A 26440-nucleotide genomic window follows, 5' to 3' on the forward strand; every position below is an offset into this window, starting at 1 on the left:
ATCTCCAACAAGGCTTGATCTCCTAACCCTTCCCAAGCAGTCCCAGCAGCTAGGCACTAAGAATTTAAACACAGGATCCTGTGGAAGCCATTATCTTTTAAGCTACTACAGTATGTATTTTCTACTTCTATCCATTCACTTGCAAATTTCATGATTTCATTTTTCTTTACAGCTGAATAGAAATCTGTAGTACATAGTTGCCACATTTTCACTATTCATTCATGAGTTAAAGGATATTTAAGTTGTTTCCATTTCCTAGCCATTGTGAATAGTGGCAATGCACATGACTGAGCGAGTGTGTATAGAATATGATGCCAGGTCCTTTGGGTATATGTTAGGTTCAATACCTATGATTATGGACACTAAAATTACTGTGCACTAAAAATATTGGAAGTCAGCTGGGATATGTGTTCATTTTAGTAGAATAGATGAAAAGTCTAGTTTAAATAGAGAATTAGTAATGTTTTTAATTGAATTAAACAACAGGCAAGAACAAAAAAAGGAACAAATTTATCAGGACGAAAAAGATTAATTTTGGACCTAAGGAATCTCAAGCTAATGGAATAACACTTAGTGGTCTAAAATATTTCTTGGGTTAAGAAGGGATTCTAAGATGCTGAGGCAGGAAGCTTGTGGGTGAGCCCCAGGCTGAGCAATTTTAATCAGACCTTTTTCAAAGTAAAGAGGGCCAGGATTGTACAATGCTTTGCTTAACCATACTAGAGGTCCTGATTTCATCACCTATACCGTCTCAAAAATGGGATTCTTAAAATTTATCTGTAATAAAACAAAACAAGAATGGTGTTGATTTGTTTTCTAGACTAGAATATACTGCAAGAACATCAGAGAGCTCAGAAGAATTCTTGGAAGAAGAACCTGAGCAGAGAGTGGTTGAATTTGAAGATGAAAACAGTGAGAAAGATGGGCAGCCTGCACTGGACACTCAGCCATGCCTGGAGAAACAAGATGGTGACAAAGTATGAAGTCACTCACTTGTGAAATAAAACCAATGGAAGTCAACTAGAAGAAAATGTCTTTAACCGTATACTGCCAGAGAGCAAAAACCATAGTTTAGAAATAGTGGTTGGTGGTTAAGAAAAAGTACACAATGGCAGGGTTAGGAAAGCAAATAGGAAGATCTCTCGATACATTTGGAATACATATACTTAAGAACACAAGTGCTAAAGCCTGTAGAGTGATTAGGGTCCAGACAGTCCTCAGTTGCAACCCTACCTTGTTAGAAGAATTAGAAGTTAGTTATTTGGATTTGGATTTTTATTTTTATTTTTTTTTACTTCAGATGATTTTATAAATCCCTGGGAAAAAATAGGTAAAGTAGTTAGAATACAAAACAACACCCAAAAACAAATAGATACATTCTCTGTAGCTAAGGGAACTATTAATATGGCTTGATACTTGAGCTCTTTATTATTCCCATCTTCCTTTCCCCATCTTTACCCATTTGTCCTTCCTTTTTGATACCTTCAGTCCTTTCTACATCACACATTCCTTGTTCAAGGTTTTCTATGCACCTGAGTTTGATGAAAAGTCTTTCACTCAACGGCGTTGGTGGTGCACACCTTTAATCCCAGCACTTGGGAGGCAGAGGCAGGCAGATCTCTGTGAGTTCGAGGCTAGCCTGGTCTCCAGGGCAATAGGCTCCAAAGCTACACAGAGAAACCCTGTCTCAAAAAAACCAAAAAAGAAAAAGAAAAGTCTTTCACTCAATCCCTTAGTGTATACAGTATAAAAATAAAAGTTCTACCAATTTTCTTTATTAGTATTACTTTTTAAATGTTTATGGGTATGTTGCCTCCATGTATGTCTATCTAATGTCTACTGCTTTTGAAGGTCAAAGAGGGGCCAGGCATGGTGGTGCATGCCTTTACTCCCAGCACTGGGGAGGCAGAAACAGGTGGATCTCTGAGTTTGAGTCCAGTCTAATCCACACAGTGAGTTCTAGGACAGCCAGCACTATATAGAAAGACTGTCTCAAAAAATGAAAAACAGGCTGGGTGGTGTCCCAGCAGTCGTGAGGCAGAGACAGGAGGATCTCTGAGTTCAAGGCCAGCCTCGTCTACAGAGCAAGTTCCAGGACAGGCTCTAAAGCTACACAAAGAAACCCTGCCCTGTCTCAAAAACCAAAGCAACAACAATAACAACAAAAACCAAACAAAAAAGAGGTCATGGAGTTACAAACAGTTTAAGTTGCCATGTGGGTGCTGCTGATTGGATCTGGATCTCTGGAAAAGCAGCAAGCACTCTTACCAATCTTACTGAAACTGTAGTATATAGTGTGTATCATGTGACCTGTCTCATCCGGCAAGACATTGAGCATATTATAACACTCAGTGACAGCTCCATTGGAATTCCAATGACTTCCCTTATCTGGGGTGACAAACTACCTTCTTTAAGGTCCTCTCTTTTCCTTGCTTTATAACATTTTAATCTTTGATAGTTTTAATTATTCTTGTGTATGTATATGTGTCCATGTGTCTGCATTTATATTTCAGTCATGCTTTTTTTCTCCTTAATGTGTACATTCTGGGAAACTCAGTCTTTTGTCCTTTGATCTTTGGGTCATTGCCTGTCTTTTGTGGGGTGGGGGTTCACATGCAGAGACCTGAGAAGGATGTTGGGTGTCTTCCTCTATTGCTGTCTGCCTTAGTGTTTTGAGATGGGGTCTCTCACTGAAATGAAGCTTGCCTTTTATCTAGACTGCTGGTTAGGCTGGTGACCAGTGAGCCTAGAATCCATTTGCCTCTGGTTCCTACTGCTGGTAGTCACAGAAACAAGCAGCTGTATATCTACCCTTTTATGTAGTGTGGGATTTGAACTCAGGTCCTCATGCTTTTGCATACCAAATGCTCCTTAATAGCTGAGTCATCTCCCAACCCCAAGTCTTTATGTGTATTTTTAATTATGTGTATGTCGGTATTGCTGTGTATACTCGTCTGCATATGAGTGTCGATGCCCACAGAAGCCACAAAAAGGTGCTGAATGGCTTGTCATGTGGTTGTGAACCTCATGACAGGGGAGCTAGGAACTTAACTTAGAACAGCAGTACTCACTCTTAATCACTCAGTGTTGAGTTTACTTTCCCGTTTTGTTCATTCTGTTCTCAAATCTTAAACTTGAATGATGTACCTTTTCTTTTTCATTTTTTTCTTACTTTGTGGTCACAGTTATTATATTCTGTTTTTCTCTCCTTTAACGTTTCTCCCACTCTGGTTGGTTCTTTTATAAAGTTTATTGTAATTAACTTCTGTGTGTAACCAACTTTGTATACAACTTAGTATAGAAGTCAAATATATATTAATGATTGAAAATATTTTCTGTGTATGTGTGTGTGTGATAGAATCTCCCTGTATGTAATCCAGTCTATCCTTAGAATTGCCATTATATTTACATAGACTGTCTTCAAATTTGGAATCCTCCTGCCCATAGTCTTTCAAATGCTAGGATTATAGTCATACCACCAGACTCACCTTGAAAAACCTTGATTTTAGAAAAATTTTAAAGTGTAATTTTAACATCTCCTTTAGAAAACTTCCTTTGAGACAGGGTTTCTGTACAGAGTCCTGTGTGTTGTGGAACTCACTATGTAGACCAGTGTGTCCTTGAACTCACAGAGTTCTGCCTGCCTTGAGTGCTGAGATTAAAGGTGTGTGCCACCACACCCACTTGGAAACTTTCTCTTATTTACTTTGAAGAATATGGTACTGTATCTAGTTTGAATAGTCATTAATGTGCATAAATTTTCTGATTTTTAAAATTGTAATAGAATGTCTCCTGGTTATTAGACTATCATTAGTAATTAAATAATCAACATTACTTGGGCGTTGGTGGTGCACACCTTTAAATCTTAGCACTCTGGAGGCAGAGACAGGCAGATCTCTGAGTTCAAGGGCAGTCTGCTTTACAGAGAGTGCCAGGACAGCCAGGGCTACACAGAAAAACCTGCTTCAAAAACTAAACAAGAAAATAAATATTCAGCATTAAACAGATATAAATGGATAAATATTGGAAGAAAATCTCAAAACTTGGAAGATTTGTTCCATCAGATTACTTTTCTGTATTTTAATAATGAAGCAAAGAGCTGATTGTCCAGAAATCACTCTAGGTTGACTGACTCAGCCAACTGAGACTTGGGCCTTTGTTCTCCCAGCGAGAATCAGCTAGACTTAGATTTCCACAGGCCTGAGGGTGCTCACCTCTGGCATGGTGAGCTATCTAAGCATAGCCCCCTACTTCCCAGGTCCTGAGCAGCTGGTAGCAAGTCTCTGCTCGCTCTGTTGCCTCTTCACTGAGAAGTTCATCTTCAAGTTGCCCTTTAAGAAAGAATAGATAGGGCCAGGTGGTGTTGGCACACGCCTTAATCTTGGCACTTGGGCAGTAGAGGCAGGCATATCTCTGAGGTCGAGGCCAGTCTGGTCTACAGAGCAAATTCCAGGACAGCCAAGGCTACACAGAGAAGCCAACCCTGTCTCAAAAAACCAAACCAACCAAACAAACAAAAAATCAGAAAGAAAAGAAAAAGAAGTAATAGACAGGAGCAGGATCTTTTCATTGAATCTCAGACTCACATTGTATAGTCCCATGGGGCCTCCTGGCACTGCCCTATCAGCAGGGAACAGGAAGAGTGTGTGGTTCTTAGAGATTCTTTACTTGACTGACACTGCCTACTAAGTCTCTCTTCCAGTAAATCCATTCTTTACCTCATACTTTATATTATCTTAAATTTATTGTGAGTTCTTATGGATGACATGTAGGGACTGAAAATGGACCTTTCTTGAGTCATTCAGTTTGTAATTAAACCCTGGCTTTCCTTTTGGTATAGGACTCTGTATTAGAGCCTGTGAATGGTGTAGTGGATGATGCCCTGAAGACCTCACTTGTAACTGAAGAGGAGGACTCCACCAGTGAAGGTCTAGAAGAAGAGTTAAAAGTTCCGTCTTTTAATTCTAGTGAAGAGACTGTGAATATTGTTCCACCAGGGGCCGACTCTCCAAAAGCTCCCGAGACTGCTCCAGATAAGGTAAGGCAGAATCACCTCATTTTCTTATAGCTAACGTTTGCCAGTGTTGGTGCCATTAGGAATGGGTAGAGGATTCAGAATCTCCCTTCACCCTAGCATGTAGTCCTTTAGGAAAATTTTTTTTCAGACATAGATTTTTATATTTCTCTTTCAAGGTTCAATTCCACACCCACCCCACATCATATTTGCTTTATGGTGACAAAATGAGCGTTCTTTTACAGACTTAGGGAAATGATTAGAAAAATTACAAAAACAGAAAAACATGGTTTACAAATACTTGAGTACTCATTGTGTGCAGTGGCTATGACCACTACAGTAATTTTGGTTGTTTTAAATTCAATAGACAAGCTAAAGAAAGGCTTGATGGAATATTTAAAAATTAACTTTACTTTGAATATTTCAATTTATGGCTAAAAGACATTTATATTAATGCTTTCTAAGTGTCTTACTGAGGTTGGTGAATAAAACTCCCATCACCTTATTGCTGTTGTCTAATGAAACCAGTTAGAATGAGCAAGGGGTAGGGTAGCACAGTGTTGTCCTAAGAGATTCTTCGTTCTGGCTCCAGTAAATTAAAACTTAGAGGCATTTGATGGTTTGTTAGAATCTTGAAGTTTAAAGTGTCTTGGTTACTCTTTTGAGGCAAATTTTTATTTTTTATTTTTTAGTTCAAATTAGGAACAAGCTTGTTTCACATGTCAATCCCTTCTCCCTCTCCCTCTCCTCCTCCCAACCCTCCATCAGTCCCCTCCCTGAGGAGAGTAGGGCCCTCCATGGGGGCTCCCCAAAGTCCACCACATCATCCTGGGGAGGGTCTAGGATGTGTCCAGGCTGAGAGAGCATCCCTTCATGTGGGATGGGCTCTCAAAGTCCCTTCTTACACCAGGGAAAAATACTGATCCACTACCAGGGACCCCATAGAGTGCCGAGGCCTCCTTATTAACAACCACATTCAGGAGTCTGGATCAGTCCCGTGCTGGCCTCCCAGACAGCAGTCTGGGTCCATGTGCTCCCCCTTGTTCAGGCCAGCTGTTTGTGTGGGTTTCATCAGCCTAGTCTTGACCCCTTTGATCTTCATTCCTCCCTGTCTGCAACTGGGTTCTAGGGTTCAGTTCAGTGTATAGCTGTGGGTGTCTGCCTCTGCTTCCATCAGCCACTGGATGACGGCTCTCAGGAGAGGTTGGGCCGGCGGAGGGGGAAGGGTCGCAAAACGATTTCTTATAAGAATTTATTATATTAAACTTGCCATGAACTGGGCATTGGTGGCACATCTCTTTAATCCCAGCACTCGGGAGGCAGAGGCAGGTGGATCCCTGTGAGTTGGAAGTCAGCCTGGTCTATAGAGCGAGTTCCAGGACAACCTCCAAAGTAATACAAAGAAACCCTGTCTCGAAAAACCAAAACGAAACCAAACCAAACCAAAATAACTTGCCATGAGACAATTTTGAAAAAATTAAGTTTAATTTAGAATATGGACTCATTTGTAAGAAAAATAATCAATCCTGAGTTCTTTTTTTTTTTTTTGGTTTTTTTGAGACAGGGTTTCTCTGTGTAGCTTTGGAGCCTATCCTGGCACTCATACTCTGTAGAGCAGGCTGGCCTTGAACTCACAGAGATCTGCCTGCCTCTGCCTCCCAAGTGCTGGGATTAAAGGCGTGCGCCACCAACGCCTGGCTAAATCCTGAGTTCTTTACAGTTTAGTGACATTGTCTGAGAATAATTCATTTTAGAACAGTATTGTAAAACTATTAAACTTTTTTTTTTTTTTCAGACTTCACCTGTGTCTGACTCAGAAATGTTGACAGATCAAGGCCCATCTAATGATAAAGGACATAATGAAGAGAAGCTGTCCCTAGTTTCAAAAAAGAAAACACATCTGGGGAGCTCAGACAGTGCTGCCACTCTGTCAAACGAAGAGAAATCTGACAGTAGTGTTCCACATTCTGCAGTAGCAGACTTTCCTGAAGAGCCAGTCTCTGAGAATTTGTCACCCAACACTACTTCCTCACTGGAGGATCAGGGTGAGGAGGGAATCCCGGAGGCCCAGGAAACAGCTGCTGCTCAGAGTTCTCTGATAGAGGTAGAACTTGAAGATGTGCCATTTCCACAGAATGCAGGACAGAAGAACCAGTCAGAGGAGCAATCTGAAGCATCTTCTGAGCAACTGGACCAGTTTACACAATCAGCCGAGAAAGCTGTGGATAGCAGCTCAGAGGAGATAGAAGTGGAGGTTCCTGTAGTAGACAGGCGGAATTTGAGAAGAAAGGCCAAAGGGCATAAAGGACCTGCCAAGAAGAAAGCCAAACTGTCTTGAATGAAGAAATGCGTATGATAAATCCTCTTCTTTGTAATGTAGTTGTTGTTTTTAAACCATGGTAATTAATAAACAGTGTGAGGCACAGGACAAATTCCAAAATTTCAATTTGAATTTATTTAAATGCAGGCTTTCCTCTTCACTTTAGGAACTAGGATTCACCATTCTTTTTAATTTTTTCAGGCTATTTTCTGTAAGTAACTTTTATTTTTTTATGACCCATGTATCAATTTTGGGAATTCAGGTCATATATTTTTCTTTAGCAGGTGGGTGAAACATCTAACCATAATATTTTAAAAATACAAATTTAAAACTAGTAGATTTTCTAACACAAAGATCACAGACATTTTTTTGTACTAAGGGTTTTAATGGTAAAACTTGGCAAGGGTTCTTGAGTTTAATCTTGGTATCAAGAGCAATCTTCATTTTTATGTGTAGGCATACCTAAACAAAAAAATGTGTCAATAAATTAATCTCAAGTGAGAGGATAAAAATAGAAGTTTATGGTCAGTGAAGATGATTGTTTTGGGTTTTTACTTATTAGTCATAGATGCAATTTCCTTAACAACAGTGCTGAGATTAAAGACATGCTCCACTAACGCCCGGCTCATGGCAAGTTCAATACAATAAATTCTTATAAGAAATCATTTTGCAACTCTTCCTTCCCCCTCCTTAACAACTGGTGTTAACAGTACTGTTAGAAATTTAACTGTGGCATGTGGGCAATTTAAAATTCTGCTTAAAGTATTAGTTTGTTGTAATTTTTAAAAATTTTCTGTACATTTGAAGATGGCTTTAGTACACTTTAATCTGGTAAATACCCCGAGTAATTGAATTTAGATTGGACTGTGGTCCTGACCACACATACTTTTTTATTCCTACCTAATTAATGAGAGTACTGCATAAATACAGGTCCTTTTCTAAGCCTGCTTAGTCCCTCTACTACTAAGTCACTGTGATTCTTCTGTTAAAAAGACTTCCATCTAGCTTGTGAGTTACACCCTTGTGTCCATTTTGGGATAGGTTTAGGACCACTGTATTTATTAGACAAACTAACCTATGAGATGAACCGATGTCTAAATTCTATCTTGCTCTGCTGTCCCTTTGGGTTTTGTATACTTTAGGTGGATTCCTAGTACTGGCTACAGGATGTCCTATATGGGTAACTTATTGCCATGGCAAAAGCATTTGATTTTTTAATGGGGGTGGGGGGACCTGTTCATTTCTTTATGGCAGTTGGTTTTTAAATGAAACATAGCAAATCTGTCAATAGTACTTAGGAAGTACCATGTGCTCTGATTTACTCTTAAGTTGGAGACTACTTTGAAACCATTTAGATTTTTTTTTTTTTTTTAATGGTTCCAACATTGTGGGAGAAACGTCTGGACTTTATCTGAGGTGCTGTTAAGTTTTTGTTCAGTTCATTCACTCTTAAGTTGGGTGATCTGGTATGTCATGTCTTACATTTTTCTTAGGGATGCTGGTGTTTTAGAAAACTCTAATTAGTTAAAATCTTTAAGCAGTCCAAATAGCAAACTCTTCCATGATGTTAGAACACTTGTATTTATCTCTTGTCTTTATTTTTGGTTGTAAGCTAGATGGTTTCATTCTAAGTGAAAAGTATAGTGTTTTTTTCTCAATAAATGCTAAGTTAAAGAATAATTATGATTAACCCTGGCAAATTTGCCAAATGCTGACGCTGCTTCACACATTTAGAGAAGCTTTAGTTAATATCTCAATTAGGGATAGTAACTAAAGAGTCTGTTAGATTCAGAGACTTAAAATGCTGGTTTTCTTTTTTAATGCACACTAAAGAATTCTAGTTATTTTATTTTTGGCTATTTCCTTTACATCACATTCTTTAAAAATGAGTGTTTTTAGGAGATTGTACTCACTGGCAGCTCGATATGTGAATAGTCTGTTGAATTAAAGAAAAATATATCACACTGGGGACTAGCAGTATGAACTTATACTTTTCAAACTTGTTTAATATAATTGGAATTTAAAGCAATTTCAAAACATTTTATTTAGCACACAAGAAAACTTGTTATTGTCTGTGATAGAAGTTAAAGTTTAGAGATCACAGAGGAAAAAGCTGGGTCACACAGGAGAGATCTTTTATATTCAGTAACATACTGATTATATAAAATTTATAACAAAATTATATTCAGTAGGGAACCTAAATAAACATAATTAGATACCTGTAGTTTTTGCAAGGCACCAGGTCTGCTGTGATTTCAAACAGTTTTTGTTGAGTGTTTGGTCACATTCTATCATCTCTTGTGACTGTTACTTTTGTTTAGAGGTCATGTTTGTTAGAAGTTAGAAGTACTGTTGGAGTATGACTTTCCCTTCTAGTGTATATACATATATATTTCCTTATATATAAAGCAGATGAGTATTAGCAAAAATTTAGTTCTACTTTCAAACTTAAACTACTGTTAGACCACATAAAAATTTATTTAAGAATTTTATTGTAAAGCTCCTTTACAACTTTTAAAGATGGAGAGTCTATTATGATTTTTTTAATGAAATCAAATAGCATGACTTAGAATGTCAGTCTTCTACATATGTTCACAAACTTTAATGTGTCTACTTTCATATTTCCATTGGTTTTCAGAGTAAGGAGGACATCTAGTCATTAATGGTTTACTTTTAACAGATGACCACAATGTTACCGAAGATGGTTTGTGACTTTAGAGTAGTATTCCTTTAAGCCCTTTCTACCAACTAAACATCTGCTCTAAGGTTCTTTCCTTGGGGATTACCTTCTAAGGAGTGGTCACACCAGCAACTGAAACAGATTTCAATGTAAATAAGGAATTTATACTAACACTACTCATATATAACCATATTTTAGAAACCAACTTCTGCTTTTTATGTCCACTAGAAATCCGGTGTTTTTGGTGTGGTCTGTTAACATACATCATGCTTGTTTTCATACTTTCTAACATGCTTTTTTGGTCCAAGATATATAAAGCTGTTTGCTGTTTCTAGTTCTAAAAAAAAAAATAAGCAAACCTTTTTCAACAATACCCACTGATTACCTGAAGTCAAACTTCCTTTCACCATCTGTAACTTAAGTGAATAACTCATATTACCTGTTCTTATTGGTGGGAAATGTTAAAATCTAATTGTAAGAAAGGTCCCAAGGTAATTCTGTCTGTACGGAATGGTCATTTACTAGCCTTCCTTTTCCCTTACCATCTTTGTACGTTCTAAGACTTAGCAGGGGAAATGTATTATTCAGAGTAACAAGTCTTACTGGAGAATTTATGGTTTGTTTCCTTGCTAGTTCCCCCCCCCCCCAATGTTTAAAATAGTAATTAAACCTATATTTTGTGATTGCTTTCTGGTCTGTGTTTTCAATGTTTTCTTTTTCCCCTGAGTTTCATTCATGAAGATGTTAACAGATATTATATTATACATTAAATGATTCTGCCAAAGGTATAACTAACCACATTGGCTGTATGATGAAGGCAGACTTAAAAAATAAACAATTTAAAACAATATGGTGATATATACCATTTCTGAAACTCAAAGCCATGACCATATATGACTCATATATCACAAAATAGATTAAGTTATAACTCCAAATCATGACTTTTAATCTAATTAAGTGTTGCATCTCAGGACACTGGTACATAATCTAGAATTATCTAAACCAATTTTTAACATCATGGTAGCAGTGTAAATGCCCTACCCTATTTTTAGAATATAGAAAATAGAATACACTTGAGTTCACTGCAGCACTATATAAAGTACTAATCACAAGTGGAAAAACTACAAGTTGTGGTTTTTTTTCAGTCTAGTTTACCTTCTTACATACTTTTATGTTAATGTAATATTTTATAAACTTTAAATATTTTATTTTATAAACTGTGTTTAAAATGCTCCCCCCCCCTTTTTTTTTTTTTTTTTTAAGGCTTAATGTCAATGAGATTGGAAGAATTTGAACAAATTTAGATTTCCTAGCCCATCCATAAATAAGTGGTCATTAACCTGTATGGGTACTTAAAACTATACTGGTGGCTTTTCCAGTAATGATAGGCATGCATGGCTACATACACTTTTTAGTTCACATACATATATTTGTATGTCTGCTACTCAGTCACTAAATTTTATTAATACATGAGCCCTTAGGCCCCAAACTAAAGACTAACTGTAAAACTGAGCAGTTTTTATTTTTATTTTTCTTTACAATTTAATACTCCTCGATGACTTCACATGGGTAAGGCAGCTTGGTAGTATTCAGAAAGATCACAGTGATGGTGTTTTCCTAAGGGCCTGTGGTCTTCAGCAGAAGTCACTATCAAACCAGCAAGACTGCATTTATGCACCCATCATTTTCAGGGTTGTTGGTAACTTGGGCATACTTTCCTAAGGAAAACAAAACCCAAAGAAAAGAATGTTAACAAAACTAATTTTAGAGAATAAAACTTTTGTCTAAAATATTCCTATCAAATTTAGTAAGAAATTAGTGCAAGATAAGCTAATCAAGATCAGGTTATACTCTGTTAAATTTATGTAAACAATGTTCACAAAAAGCAGCCAGCTCCATTTTATTAATACATTAGTGTCTACATTAATTTAACAACCTATTTTAAACAATATTTTCTTTTTCAAACAACACCTCTAAGTTTAAGCATAATCTGGGCAGTAAAAGCAGAAACTAAATCAATGAGGAAAGACCTCATTTCTCCAACCCCCTAACATACTTGGCTCTTCTACACTGGAAAGAAAGTTGTTGTACACTTTAAGACTTAAAAAGTATTTGCAGTAGGACTACAGGAAAGCAACCCCATATTTAAACTTGTACTTACCCCAGATAACCTTGCCTCCTTGTGTCACAAGGCCCAACTCACTCACATTGACTTCAATAACCGTGCCTTTGGTGATTACACCCAGAGTTGTATACAATGGGGAGGATGGGTTCTTTTTCACCCCAAGTATTGGCAGGCAAAAGGTAGCTTTCAGCTCAGGATGTGTGACATGGGCTTTTTTGAAGCGTAGGCCCTATTAAGTCAAACATAAGAATGAGTCCAAATGATGAACAGTCTTTAAAATCATCTTTTCTAACCATCTCAACTAAGGGATGAATAATGTCTTAAAACATCAGATAAAATACTAATGTTTCTACAGACTAAAAATTTTACAGTGGATAGATGTGGTAGGAAGAAGTACACCCAATCCAAAAGGTTTTCCCATGTAAAAATACCCTGTCAATACTTGTATTTTTATTTGTTATAAATGTATTTTTCATTACATTTATGGAAGGCTTACTATATGCTAGACACTGCTAGAGTTAACAACTGGCTCATTTATACATGACAACCTTATATGAGCCTTCCATCTTCACAACGAATAAAAAAACAAGGGTCTGCAGGTTTGAGTTTTGTTTCTAGATTAAATCACATGTGGTAAATGGAATCAAACCTACAAGTTCCAAATTCAGATTCCAAATACTTCAGCCACCTCTAAAGATGGGGAAGAAAAAGGGATTGGAGGGTGTTAGCTCTCTTTATGTAGATGGAAATATGATTCAAAGACTGGAGAATATTCTGAGAGGTCCTTGTTAGACATCACAAAGTCACCCAAATGAGATCCTATCAGTACAGTACTTTAAATGTCAGAACACTATGGTGTTGCTTTATTTCACCTGTGTGGGGATGGAAGAAAAATGATGTTTAAGTAAGTTCTTAGTACTGGACTAATTGTGAGAACATTCTCTCCCTAGGGGGCAAAAAGCCACCAAAATGCAGTCCAAAGATTATGAATACAAAATCAAAATCAGGAATTGTAACATAGTCCAAGAGTGAACAAATGTTCTGGGCTTTGAAGGCCGGGCAGGTAGCCTCTGGTGTAGTAAGTGAATTTGGCGGGGAGGGGATGCATCCTTGGAGTGAAAGAGCATGGCTGTTACCAGTGACTGAGTGACTGCAGGATTTGTATACATTACAAATTATTCAGATTGAGCATTAGGATCAACACCACCATTCCTGTTTCTAAGCAGCTAGACTTACATTAAATCTCTGGAAGGATTCTCAAAAATATAAAAAAATCAGTTCCATATCTTTCAAAGCAGGAGGGGAAATTCCAGGCATGGGATTATCTATAGAGATATTATACTGTTATCAATAGAAATTAAGCTACTTTTATGTTTCCTTATAAAAACAAAATGGTTACATATAGAACTACTAAAGTAATAAAAGACATTTACCTCATAAAGCTCAGCTAAATCCATTGTTTGTTTTGGTCTTTCAGCTATGAACATATGTAAGGAAACATTCTTACTCAAATTGTCTTAATGGGCTGGTATCAAAGGTCTGTGCTTGAGGCCTAGCACAACAGGCATATAGTATCTTACTTGCTGAATAAGGAAAATATGACTATAAAAAATGAAGAGCCTAATGTATCATGTTTTAAATACAAGAATTCACTGGCAAGGTGTTATAAAAATTCTTTCAATTCAAATCAATCATGAATCTAAAATAAGATTCAATCTAGATTCATGGAAAAATGCTAAGTAATTCCCACTAATGACTTAAAAATAGCACAAGATGCTGTGCTGGCCATACTGTTTTACACACTAATTTTAGCAATTTCAGGAAAGTGTACTAAGCTTTATCCAAGACTATTTAACAAGGGCTCACAATAAGTCATCACACTCTTTTCTTACCATTGGCCTAATGAACCTTTCATATTTAGGGGGTTTTCTTGTAAAACCATCACCAACAAAGCAGACTTTAGTAACCATCCTCTTCCATGCCTTCTTTTTTCTTTTTCCTGTTCGAATAACTTTCAATACTTCTGTTTCTCCTTGGGCACGAACTTTGGGTAGAGGGACTTCCCATTTCCCCTAAAAGTATAGGTTTATATTGTAAGAAAAAGATAGTAAGAATAAGTCAAGTTTTTAGTTAGAGTAGAAGATTCACTCTCCTTAACCACTCAACACACTTCAGTTGTTGTTCAACTGTTTTGGAGAAGTCTGTGCAGTCTCTTCACAAGCCATAATTAAGCAAAACCAGTTAAGTTCATATATCCTAGGTACATTAAATAAACGGTTTTGTTAAGCTAAAATCTCTTCATAACCTTGTCATGGACCCAAAATATATCCTTTAAGGCAATGACTTATACACACTGTATATCCTTGTTACTAGTTACAAGCACAATGTTAGAGAATGGAGTCCACTTACTTTCTTTGTATTTTTCCCTAAAATGGACTTTGAGTCTGCTAGTAAAATCATCAGATGTTTTGTACTGCTCCAGAATACAGACCCACAAAACCTCTAAAGCTATAGCAATGTAAGGCAATGGAAAGAATTTTGAACCAATATTACTAAAATGTGTGGTGATAGTTGTTTACGATCTAACAAATAAAGCTTACCTCAAGATCAGAGTGCAAAGCTAGCCACACTAGTTAGCCACACTAGTGGCCAGGCTGTGGTGGTACACACCATTAATCCCAGAATTTGGGAGACAGAGGCAGAGGACTCTGTTAATTCAAGGCCACTCTGGGCTACACGAGATTGAATCTTGTCTAAAGGAGAAACAGAGCTCACACAAAGGTGATCCCAGCACCTAGGATCCTATGCATTTAATCCCAGCACTAGGGAGGCAGAGACAGAGAGAGGAATACAAGATGGGAGGAGACGAGAGAGATGCAGTCTGAAGAACAGTGTAGTCTAAGCAGTCTGAGGACAAGACTGCCCCTTTGGTCTGAGCATTGGTAGAGGTAAGAACTCTCTAGTGGCCGGCCGCTTTGCTTCTCTGATCTTCAGCATTAACCCCAATATCTGACTCTGAGTTTTTATTAAAAAGAACAGCTAGAATTAGTGCTATAGACATGGGTTCTAGGAGCACCTTTAGCATTTCCCAATGATCTGACAGCCAAGAATGATTTACAGTTCCTTGAACTCTAGTCTTTTATCTGCAGTTAGACTAATTCCATATATTCTTTGAATAGATAACCACTGGTATCATCAGTACTAGTCACACCATAGCAATTTGGGATATTTACAAATTATAAAAAAAGATTTTTAATACTATGTATTTTCCTATTGGATTTCTTAAATCAATCTATCCATAAGTACTTAAAAATAGTAACTGTAAAAGGTATACTAAAAGAATTGTTGAATATTTAAGTTAAATCCACTAGAACCAATTTTGGCACTACAAGGAAGAAAAACAAGAAAGTTGTATTTTTCTCCACAGTAGCACAGCATCAGAGATTTTTAAATGTTAGAAGTCATTACTGAATTTTAAAGGTTCACTGCTTACTCACTTTGTTATTAATTGAATTTTAAATGAAAGATGTATGACATTCTAATGTCCTGCAGGGTCTCATGTAAACGAAATTGGTTTCAAACTTGCTGTTTAGCCAAGGATGACCTTGAACTTCTGAATCTCCTGACTCCCCAGTCCCCTCAGTGCTGGGATTACAGACGTGGTAGGCAAACACTCTATCAACTGAGCTACATCCACAGCTCACTCTGATAAATTTTTGTTAAAACTTAAACTCTAAAATTTTTTCAGCTGGGATATATCAACCTTGGTGACAAGACAGCAAGTTTCTATCAAACTAAATTTGCAAAATGCAGATGCAAAGATGGCTTAGCAGTTAAAAGCCCTTGCTGCTGTTCAGAGAACCTGGGCTGAGTTCCCAGCACCCACACAGCTCCTCATAACAGTCAAGAATTCCAGTTCCAGGGGATCTGACATCCTCTTCTGGCTTTTGTTGGCATCATGTGGTGTCTTAAATACACACACACAGGCAAACACACATATAAAATAAAAATAAGCAATATCCAAATAATAGAACTAATGTTCTATTATTGCCTTTAATGTTCCAAATTAAACTGGAGATAAATCTGGAACCTCAAATTTTAATTTAAATATTTCTTTCAAGCAAGAAAAGATTTATTGCTTACCGCCTTCTCTTTTCGTTTCTGCTTAATCATGTTGGAAAGTACTTTTGCTCTAGACTGTCCCTCTCTGTCCAGCAGATAGGCAGGGACTGCTCCTTGTGGGGTCTTGTCATCATTCTTTTGTTTGGTGTTTCTCTTTTCATGCATCTTAATACTATCAGAAAGGAAGGAGAGTCAGAGCATGTTTGCTAATTATTACACAATAGGTGTTACCTGACTATGAGAGTTAGACAGGACCACTTACGTCTTTTTCATTTGTATTTTCTCAGCATGGCGCTGTTTATGGTAGAGCTTAGCCTTCAGGCCAATCATTTTTTTTGCCTTCTTTGAACGTTCATGGGCCTCCCGACTTTCTTTCTTTCTCTTTTTCTCATGATAATCCAAACGATACCCATAGCGTTTACGGTGTAATTCAATATATTCATTTTGTGGCTGTAATAAGTAAAGAAATGTTGCTTTAATTTTTGTAAGTACTGACAGGATTAGTCTAAGATTTTACATAGTACATAAAATAGATAAGACTCCCCTACTATCCAAAGCTTTAATGACTCTAGCACTATTACCCATTCATATGATATAAATTAAATATATTTTAACCTTGGACATCATTCATTCCCAGGAAAAGCTACTGTTCAATGAAAGTATTTATCCAAAATCTACTAAAAAGATGAGATAACTACAGGATTTCATTCTTTTTTCACTGGTAAATTTTCAGGTTTTTTTTAATTAGGAAATTTGTCAGTTTTATCAAAACAATTTACATAAAACAAAATTTGCTTTAATTCCAGCACTCGGGAGGCCTGGTTCACAAAGCTCCAGGACAGGCCTCAAAGCTACACAGAGAAACCCTGTCTTGAAAAACCAACAACAACCAAAAAAACTTGCCATTTTTTGTTGTAGGTGTGTAGTTGTAATTTCTGACCTATCATACATTTCTGTAACCATTATAATCAAGATGGCATATATATTTTCCATCACCCCAAAATGCTCTTTTGTGCTACTATAATGTCAGTTTTTCCCCATCTTCATCCTTACATATTTTTTCTTTTCTTTTTGGTTTTTGTTGACGGTTTCTCCATGTAGCTCTGGGTGTCCTAGAACTCTCAGAGATCCATCTGCCTCTGCCTCCCGATTGCTGGTATTCTAGCCCTGTGCCATGACCATCTCACACAACTTTATATTTCCCAGTGAATGGAGTCTACAGAACATACAGCTTTTTGCATTTGACTTCTTTCAAATAGAACATATCCTTCTTGTGTGTATATTTTATAATGATGCGTAGTGTTCCAGTGTATAGACATAAACTAATCTGTCTGTTCACTGACCAAATGATGGCTATTTGGACTCCCCTCCCCTTTGGTGATTAAGAATAAAGTTGCAATAAATATAGTTGAATTCAGATCTCTGTATGGAAATTGTCTACTGTCATACTGTCTCCCGAAGTGGGTGTATTATTTTGGATGTTGTCAGTAATGTATGGGATCCCTTTTCATCTTAAAGAGTTTCAACTTTATTAATTTAACGATGAAACTGTGGCCAGTTTTATTTTGAACACACACACACATATAACAATAATGGAAGGCCAAGTCCAAATCCAGCTCAGAGAATAATGTTAAGTAACAGAACCATTAAAGGTGGTGTTTTCAACTGCTATCACATAAACTTTGCAGCATCTACAAGAAAGGTATAAGGCATTCCATTTTTGTTGAGAAACATCTAGTAAAAAGGTAGTCTCGGTGGGCAGGTTTGGTAACGCATTTTATTCGCTGTTTGGCTTTTTGCAAAGACTATAGGCTTATTGAGCAGTAAAATGCTGTGATGCCATTAATACTTATTATAGAGGATTGTTACCACAAGCCTCAACTCTATTCCGTTAGGCTGGCACTGCCGACACAAGATTAGTAGTAGTAAACTCTGTCTCACGTGTGTTCCCTGTCCCGAAGCTATGCATTCTTGCTAAGCATTAAACATTCGTTCCCAGAGTCTACATCAAGCTCCACAGCGTCTGAGTTCCGCCCACCACCGTCCGCCCGCCCGACAGTCCAACCACGCTAAACCCCATGCCCCCAGTTGCCAACGCCCGACGCGGCCTCCTTACCATGATGACAGCCGCGGAGCAGCCTTCCGCGACCTCCCGGGTGCTAAAACCCTCTTCTGGGTCTCACTGGTCCACGAGCCCACTTCGCGGAAGGCGGAACAGGAAAGGGCAACCCTTTAAGTAGGCCGAGTGAAGTGCAAGCACCACACAACCGTTCCGCATCGGCTCTACGCTCCTAGGCAGGAGAGCGGAAGTTGCTGGCAGGCGAGATTTAGCTGAAGGACCACCGGAAATGGGAAAGTGGGGCTGCCTATGGCACCTCCAGCCGCGAATTTTGTAGGTTCCTTCTGCAGGTAGGAGGGTGATTTAGGCGGTGGGGCGCTGTAACGTGAGATCCTTTCCAGTTTTGGAGTGGCGGGCACCCCTTGCTCCCCGCAGCCTGGCGGAGAGAAGCTAGTCGTTGGTGCACACCCAAGTGCCCTGTGGGTGCCACGCTGTGTAGCGGCGACCGGGTCTTGTGCTGTGCAATGCTGACCTTTTGACTGCAACTGACAGCTACAGAAACCCCAGTCCTTGACACCTGCTGAATTAGAGACTTTTTTTTCATCCTTTATCAAGGACAACTGATTCTTTTGTTTCTCCCCTGTCACTAGTGTGTACACATTTAATTGAAATTTATTATGTAGAAAGTAAAACTGCAGGGCCAACTGCCAGGAAGGCAATAGATAATTTTGTTTGTATGGCGGCTCAGGACTTACTTAATTCCCTAAGTTCTTGAGACCTCTTTTTAAAATCTGGGAACTAGATTGAACGGACTTGGGTGAACTGGCTCTCTAGTGCGGGGAAGGAATTTCCAAGAAAGCACATATAATTAGGCTCAGTTTTGCCTGTAAAAATTTTTCGTCACTTTATTAGTGTGTATGGGTGTCTTGCCTACATGTGTATCTGTGCACCACATGCGTGCCTGGTGCCCTCAGAGGCCAGAAGAAAATGTTGGATCCTAAAAAATAGTTTGGAGGGCTAGTGGGAGCTGGGAATTGAACCTGGGCCCTCTGAAAGGACAGCTTAACTGCTGAGCTATGTCTCCAGCCCCTATTTTTACCTTTTACTGTAGTCACAGAAACTTCCTAATTAATGCATAAGTTTGGAACTACCAATATTAGAAAGTGTTCATCTCAAAAAGTCTTAGTGCTTGGATTCAGGTTTTTCTCTCCATAGTATTTGTTTTGTTTGTTTGATTTTTCAAGACAGGGTTTCTCTGTGTAGCTCTGGCTGTTCTTGGAACTCGTTTTGTAGACCAGGCTGATCTGGAACATACAGAGATAGGCCTGCCTCTGCTTCCTGAGTGCTGGGGTCAAAGGCATGTGCCATCAGGCCAGGCTCAAGTCTCCATAGTATAATGTGATTTTTTGAAATCTAGAACTAATACTAATTAGCATTCATGTGATTTCAGGTGCAGTAAATTATGTATCTTATCACACTAAAGTATGGCCCTCCTTCCCGATTGCCTCCCTTGCCTACTTTAGGTGTTTGCTTTAATTTCATAGTTTTAGCAAAGCCTCCCTTGACCTTGACTCCCCCATTTCCCTTTGTTGCTTATTTCCTTTCTACAGCATCTATGGCAATAGGATGCTGTATATTTTCTTTACTTCTTTGTTTGTAGCCCTTGAGTTGGCTAGAGTCAGTGTGGGTGCAAAAATAGTCTTTGTCCACTGCATTAACTCCAATACCTAGAAAGCAGTGTTAAATGCAATTCTTACTGAATGTGCGGATTTAATTCTCATGCCATTTCTGTGGTGTCATAGGTGAAAGACTGAAGTTCAGAGACTTCTAGTGATTTGGCTAAAATTTCAGAAGACCTAGGACTCCAGTCTTCTAGTACTAAAACATAGGTTTTTGTTGTTGTTTTTAAAGAATTTGTTGAAGTGGAACATGGCTATAGAAAATGGATATATTATAGAAGTATGTCTCATTGGGTTTTCAGATGCTGTTTAACCAACTGCCAGATGAAGAAATGACTTTAATTTGAATCTAGGAATTGCCGTTCTTCTTTCCAGCTGTCATTGCAGGCCACTTCACACGTGACATATATTCACAGGGACACACATAAATAAAAGTAAGTTTTAAGTCTTTTAAAGTTACTTGTGCCTGAAATAAGTTTTGTAGTGAAAATAAAAAGCCCTGGCTTTCCTGGAACTCCCAAATGTCCATCTGCTTCTGCTGGAACTAAAGGTGTGCCCCACCATAGCTGTGTGGTGGTGGTGCATGCCTTTAATCCCAGCACTCGGGAGGCAGAGGCAGGTGGATCTCTGAGTTCGAGACCAGCCTGGTCTACAAGAGCTAGTTCCAGGCCAGTCTCCAAAGCCACAGAGAAACTCTGTCTCGAAAAAGAAAAAAAAAAAAAAAAAAAAATTGTTGTACACCACCACTTCTGGCCAACTGATAATAAATTTTGCTGCCAGTGCCTGGATACATTCCTGCCAAGGTGATCCACCCCTGCTTTGCCTACCATACAACCAGTACAAATGTGAATACTGAAAAGGATGGTTAATGCCTTAGTATTATTATGAAACTAATTTTGACCTTGAAGAGAACTTAACAATCCTAAAGATCTATAGATCACCATTTGAGAATCAATGAGTTGCAAGGTGTTTCTCAACCTACTGACATTTTGTTCTTTGTCAGAGGTGGATGCTCTGTGATTTTTAGAATATGAAGCAGTATTGATCTACTGGATGCCAATTATTGCTTTTGTCTCTTGAGCAAGGATAGTATATAAACCTTTTTCTGGTGACAGCACTGGGTTAGAGTGACTAAAGATAGTGTCTTACATTAGAAAGTAGAGAAGATGAGGCCTGAACTCTAACATTTGGAATAGATTCAAGATATACTTAGGAAATAAAGTAGAAAGACTTGGTGACTTCTGAGATTACATGTGGGTTTAGGAGGAAGACAGTTTCAGCATGACTTCCTTCCTGCATAACTGATTTCTCATTGTCTCCCCATGTCCTAGGGTGTTAGATACTTCTGTCTTCTCCTCATACCTTTGATACTGTACTTTAAGCCCAGTGGAGACTTGATAAATGTGGATTTAGGGACTTATTGCAGTGCTGAAGTCAAAGCCAGGACCTTGGGCATACTAAGCAAATGCTCTACATAAGGGGGACACTTCAGGGTTAGAGAATATAAAACAAAGGTGCTCTTTTTCTGTAACCACTTTGGTATATCTTCATGGGTTTTATTTTCACATATTTACAGCTAAAAACATCAGAAAATTTAGATAGATTTTTGTTGTCAATGAGAAACTACCAAGTTTACATGAGAATATTTATCATACTTAATTTTATGTTTAAAATATACTTTTATGAGCCAGGCAGTGGTGGCGCATACTTTTAATCACAGCACTTGGGATACAGAGACAGGTGGATCTCTGTGAGTTCAAGGCCAGCCTGGTCTACAGAGCAAGTTCCAGGATAGCTGGGGCTGTTACACAGAGAAACCTTGTTCGAAAAACCAAGTGTGTGTGTGTGTGTGTGTGTGTGTGTGTAAGTTATTTTTTATTTTTAAAAATTTAATAGTTGTACTTCAATTATATCTTGAAGTTTTGTTTGTCTTTTATGGTTTTGTTTTTTCTTTGAGGTATGGTCTTACTATGTAGCCCAGGCAGTCTCAAATTTGGCAACTCTCCTCCCTCTGCTTCCAAGTGCTGGGATTACAGGTATCTACCAAAGTCTCAGCCTTCCATATCTTTGTTTAAGAATTAAGGTGTCTTTTTTTTTTTAAAGATGTCTTTTTAAATTTAAATTTAAAGTTTTACTTTTTGAATGATTCACTGAATTTTTGTAGCTAAAATGATTCCTATTTTCTAAAACCTACTGTCCTATTTCTTATATGTCTTACTGACTTGTAATGCATATGTTTAGTTTTATAATTTTTTTTTCAGGGATAACTTTTAGAGGGCCACAATGTTTATCAGCTGGAGGATTTTTGCAATGAATCATCAGAGAATATTCAGTGTGCATTTTAAAGTAAGTGTTTCTTACAAAAATGACTGTACTTTATTAGCCTATTTTTTGGTTTGGTCAGACTACCTTAATTTAATTGGAAATACAATATAAAAATTTGCTCATCGATAAAAAGAGAAGCAGATAAAATGAAATCCTGTTCTCATGAGGTAATAAAATGTCAGTTGTTTTGGAGGCAGCTGGTGTTTTCTGCCTCTTCTAAGAACAGTAGAACTTACTGCTCACTCTTAGTAAGGGTGTGTTGTATTACCTATTTTTAATGTCAGTAATTTGAAACATCTGTGAAGTATGTTTCTGTGACCTTATGTCAGGATACAGCGTTATTGTTAAATAGTCACAGAGCCGTTGCCAGCCGGTTTCTGAAGCAGTTTGACATGTGCCTCACGTTTCATGACAGCCTCTTCCCTGTAAGCTTGGTTCTAACACCAGCGCTCTATATACTATTTTGTAAACTCACATTTTCACCACGTATTGAAAATGTGAATCCTCAAGCAGAACTGTGCCCTCTGTCTGGGCTGTTTCTTGAGCAGGGACCCAGCAGCGAGCTTCGGAGAACCTGTAACCCAAATGACGCATTGCCTTGTCATCGGGCTGTCAGCTCATTTTGCTAGTTTAAAATTCCTTCAGTGATGTTCTGAGCAATATATATTTCTCTTGAGAGAGGATACAGAGAGATTGTTGTTATATAGTGCATGCTGTCCTCAAGCTCAAGATCTGCCTGCCTCAGCCTCCTGATTTCTGGGATTACAGGCATATGTTATTGCACCCAGCAACAATATTTTTATATTCCACTTTTGACGTATAATGCTAAAATAAAATTAATGTCAGTTTCTTTTTCTCTCTGCTAGACTATGTGTTACTGTAAAATAAAAGCCATTTTAAAAAGATCGAAAACTCCGGTGCCTCTTAGAAGAAACTACAGCTCCCCACCAGGTACAGATGTTAAGATTCCTCTGTTTTACCTGACATGATTGCTTTCTCCTCTCTCATGTTTCTCACTTCCTTTTTCTTAAAGAGCCTTGCTTGTTCGGGTTTTCCAACCTATTTTAACTTCTTGGCTAATTCCTTGAGATTATTAGGGGAGAGTATTTTGGTAGATGTGAGGGGGACTGGTCCTAGTGGAATTGTGCTCCTCCTCTGCTGGACCTGTGATGAGCTGAGCCAACAGAGAGTGGTGAGCTTAGTAGTGGGCTCCTCATTTTTGTCAATAGATATTTCACTAGGATAATTTATTTTGAAGGGTTTTATACAAGCTTGGTTACATATTTATCTGGAGTAGTTTAAATTAGATGCATGAGTTCTAGATTTGGAATATCCAGTAACTGAATGCTTCATTCCTCTTTGCCTTCCTGTGTTTGAAGTGAGCAGACATACAGTACTGGATGAAAATGGCTTAATTTTTTTTTCTGTTCTTATTAACATATTTATCATGTGCAAATAATGAAGTGAAATAATACTGATTGGCTGTTGATTTACATGGATATGTGAATTTCATGGGCTGCTTTGTTAGTCTGTATGCAGGCTTTTGTATTCTGCCCCTGCTAATTTAACTGTGGCATGTACTTTGTCTTTTGGTCTTTAGATGCCCCAATGAGGTTTTAAAAATCTAAAACTGAGCTAGGTGGTGTGGCACATGCCTTAATCCCAGCACTTGGGAGGCGGAGGCAGGCAGATCTCTGTGAGTTTAAGAGCAGCCTGGTCTACAAGAGCTAGTTCCAGGACAGCCTCCAAAGCCACAGAGAAACTCTGCCTCGAGAAACCCCTAAATAAATAAATAAATAAAATTTAAAAAAAATCTAAAACTTTTTATTTTTAGAAATTTAGAAGACTTGGTTTAAATAGCATGAAAGCAGAAATTAAGTTCACAAGTAAAACTATTGTTTCAAAATAATTACTGAAACTTAGGCTAGCATGGAGTGATCATTGTGGACATATTTCATGTAAAAAATACCATATGAATGTGTGGTGGCTCACATTAAAATTCTAGTACTAACAAGGCTGAGACAGAGGCTTGAGAGTCTAACTCTAGGCAAGACTACATACCAGACTCTGCCTCAAAACCTTAAATAAAAGCTGGATGTAGTAGTGCACATCTTTAACCCAGAATTCAGAGGGAGGAGGATCTCTGTGAGCTCGAGGCCAGCCTGGTCTACATATCAAGTCCCAGGCCAACCAAGGCTTCATACTGAGACACTGCCTCAACAAACCAACCAAAGAAAACTTTAAAGAAATAAAATAAAAAAGAAACACTACTTAGCTATTTGAAGCCTTAGGGTTTTTCAGCTTCTGCTGACTGATCTCACTAAGGCGTCTGTCTCTAAAGGTGCTGGGCTTGGCATAGTCGAGGGAAGGGAGGTTCTAACCTGTGTGGCAACTCACACTCAGTTGATCACTCTGAATGTTCTAAGACTTGAAAATGCAGATTTACATGACTGCACATTTAGATTTTCCCTTTTATTTAGGACCTACTGCTACCTTCTGTCATATTGTTACAAACACTAATTCTACAGTTCTGTGAATAGAGGTGTAATAAATAACTGATTGAAATAAATCTGTGTTGTTTAAGGGTTTCATTTGTAAATTGGTATTCATGGGTGTGGCCTAAAAAAAGAAATTGGTATCCAGAACTTCTGCTATCAATCATAACTTTCTTATGTATTAATAGAAAACAAATCTTAAATAATTATATTTTATTTAGCTTGATTTGGAATGTTGTATTTGTTTTAAATTGTTTTGTATGTTTTCATTTATAAATTAAAGAAAATGTTTCATTAATTTGACAGTTTAATTTCAATTCTCTTCCTATAGGTGTAGTAGGAAATGATGTGAAATCCCTTTATTCCATCATTAGCCCTCCTGTGGCTAAGTAAGTACTGTCATTATACTGGTTTCCATAGGCTGTTGAGGAAGTTTACAAGTCTTCCTTGTCAGGCTTTACTAGTGACTTATTTAATTTCAATATAAACGTTAGTATGTATCTCAAAAGGTATTTTTCCTCAGTTAAATTTTTTATAGTAACAAATGAAAAGAAGATATTTTTAAGATTGTAGTTAGCCTTTTTGTTACTTAGCTATTTTGTCTGATAATGTGGTAGGATGTATTAATGGGAGTGGGTAGGGAACAAGAGAGATATGGGGTGAATATGACCTAAGTATGTATGTATGTATGTATGTATGTATGTATATAAAAACACCATAGTACAGTGCATTACTGTGTATACTTAATATATGCTAATATTAAAACCAAAGTGTTTGCTTTTGTCTTTGTACATAATTACATATATTATAGGAGTACTAATCACCTTTAAAACTTTCACAGCTTAGATATTTTGGTAATAATATGCACTTCATAATGCATCCTTTTCCCCCCTTTAAACAGAATTCGTAATATTGGAATTATGGCTCATATTGATGCAGGGAAAACTACTACCACAGAACGAATTTTGTACTATTCCGGATACACAAGATCATTGGGAGGTTAGAATGGATTCCTCCTCTCCCCACCCCCACTAGCAAAAGAAGTCACCTAGAGTATGGCATGGAGTCTGATGTCTAAACAACAACATTAAGATAAGGTAGCTGGCAATACCACCAGAGGGTCTTCTGAGTTTTAAGTGAGAATTGAGTCCCCCAAGGCCATCATGGGCTTCATATGACACTGGTCTACTAGAAGGTTGTAGGTCAGAACCACACTTAACATTAGATGTTTCTTTCTACAAGAGCACCCTAGTGAGAAGACTCAGTTACAGTTTCCAGGGTTCACATAAGGGACATTCCATACCCAACTCAGGGAGGCCCAAGGCAAGTAACTCCAAACTGTAATTCTCAAGTTAATAGAGTTTGCCAGTAAGAATGTAGGTTTTATTTTGGGTTCTCTCTCTCTCTCTCTCTCTCTCTCTCTCTCTCTCTCTCTCTCTCTCTCTCTCTCTCTCTCTTTCTCTCTGTGTGTGTGTGTGTCCCAGCCATATAGTTGACATACTTCTATCGTCTGATTGTTTTGTTTTATTTTTAGAAGAAAAGGAGCTGGAACGTTAAGATCAAAATCTCTACAGAAAAGGAGACGATTTTGTTAATCCTTAGCTTAGTGTTGTATATTCTG

General features: G+C 37.9%; 3 protein-coding genes across 10 annotated transcripts in view; 2 read left to right on the forward strand and 1 right to left on the reverse strand.

Annotated features, from left to right (window-relative positions):
• The window catches only part of Fam169a (family with sequence similarity 169 member A), a 33885-nt gene extending 24900 nt beyond the window's left edge, over positions 1-8985 (forward strand). For all 3 annotated transcript variants that reach the window (XM_035440509.1, XM_027401675.2, XM_035440510.1), the window contains 3 exons: positions 821-977; positions 4841-5038; positions 6810-8985. In XM_035440509.1, coding sequence (XP_035296400.1) covers positions 821-977; positions 4841-5038; positions 6810-7352 — 898 coding nt within the window. In that variant the 3' untranslated portion in view covers positions 7353-8985. The remainder of the gene's footprint in view (positions 1-820; positions 978-4840; positions 5039-6809) is intronic.
• A 2271-nt stretch (positions 8986-11256) lies between these two features.
• On the reverse strand, positions 11257-18520 carry Nsa2 (NSA2 ribosome biogenesis factor). Its single transcript, XM_027401677.2, has 6 exons — positions 18378-18520; positions 16524-16711; positions 16283-16433; positions 14032-14211; positions 12176-12368; positions 11257-11732 (listed from the first exon to the last, which is right to left on the reverse strand). Exons 1-6 carry the CDS (start codon positions 18378-18380, stop codon positions 11665-11667), a joined length of 783 nt encoding a protein of 260 aa, XP_027257478.1. The 5' UTR covers positions 18381-18520; the 3' UTR covers positions 11257-11664.
• Positions 18521-18568: 48 nt separating this feature from the next.
• The window catches only part of Gfm2 (GTP dependent ribosome recycling factor mitochondrial 2), a 46358-nt gene continuing 38486 nt past the window's right edge, over positions 18569-26440 (forward strand). For 3 of the 6 annotated variants that reach the window (XR_003482536.2, XM_027401669.2, XM_027401671.2), the window contains exons 1-6: positions 18570-18670; positions 20302-20433; positions 22261-22345; positions 23191-23275; positions 25151-25208; positions 25721-25818. Coding sequence is in view for 4 of the 6 variants with exons in the window: in XM_027401669.2 (XP_027257470.1) it covers positions 22283-22345; positions 23191-23275; positions 25151-25208; positions 25721-25818 (304 nt within the window). In the remaining 2 variants the exon portion in view is untranslated. Of the gene's footprint in view, positions 18671-20301; positions 20434-22260; positions 22346-23190; positions 23276-25150; positions 25209-25720; positions 25917-26440 lie in introns of those variants that run through there. The other 3 variants (XM_027401673.2, XM_027401670.2, XM_027401674.2) reach the window with 3 other exon arrangements.

Source organism: Cricetulus griseus, chromosome 2 (assembly GCF_003668045.3).
Source record: "Cricetulus griseus strain 17A/GY chromosome 2, alternate assembly CriGri-PICRH-1.0, whole genome shotgun sequence".
NCBI classification, from domain to species: domain Eukaryota; kingdom Metazoa; phylum Chordata; class Mammalia; order Rodentia; family Cricetidae; genus Cricetulus; species Cricetulus griseus.

Coding starts and splice junctions, on each gene's coding strand:
- Nsa2 (XM_027401677.2), bottom strand. Junction 16,434..16,523: donor AAAATACAAATGAAAAAGAC/GTAAGTGGTCCT, acceptor CCTTTCTGATAG/TATTAAGATGCATGAAAAGA. Junction 14,212..16,282: donor AGAAACGAAAAGAGAAGGCG/GTAAGCAATAAA, acceptor CTATACTTTTAG/GGGAAATGGGAAGTCCCTCT.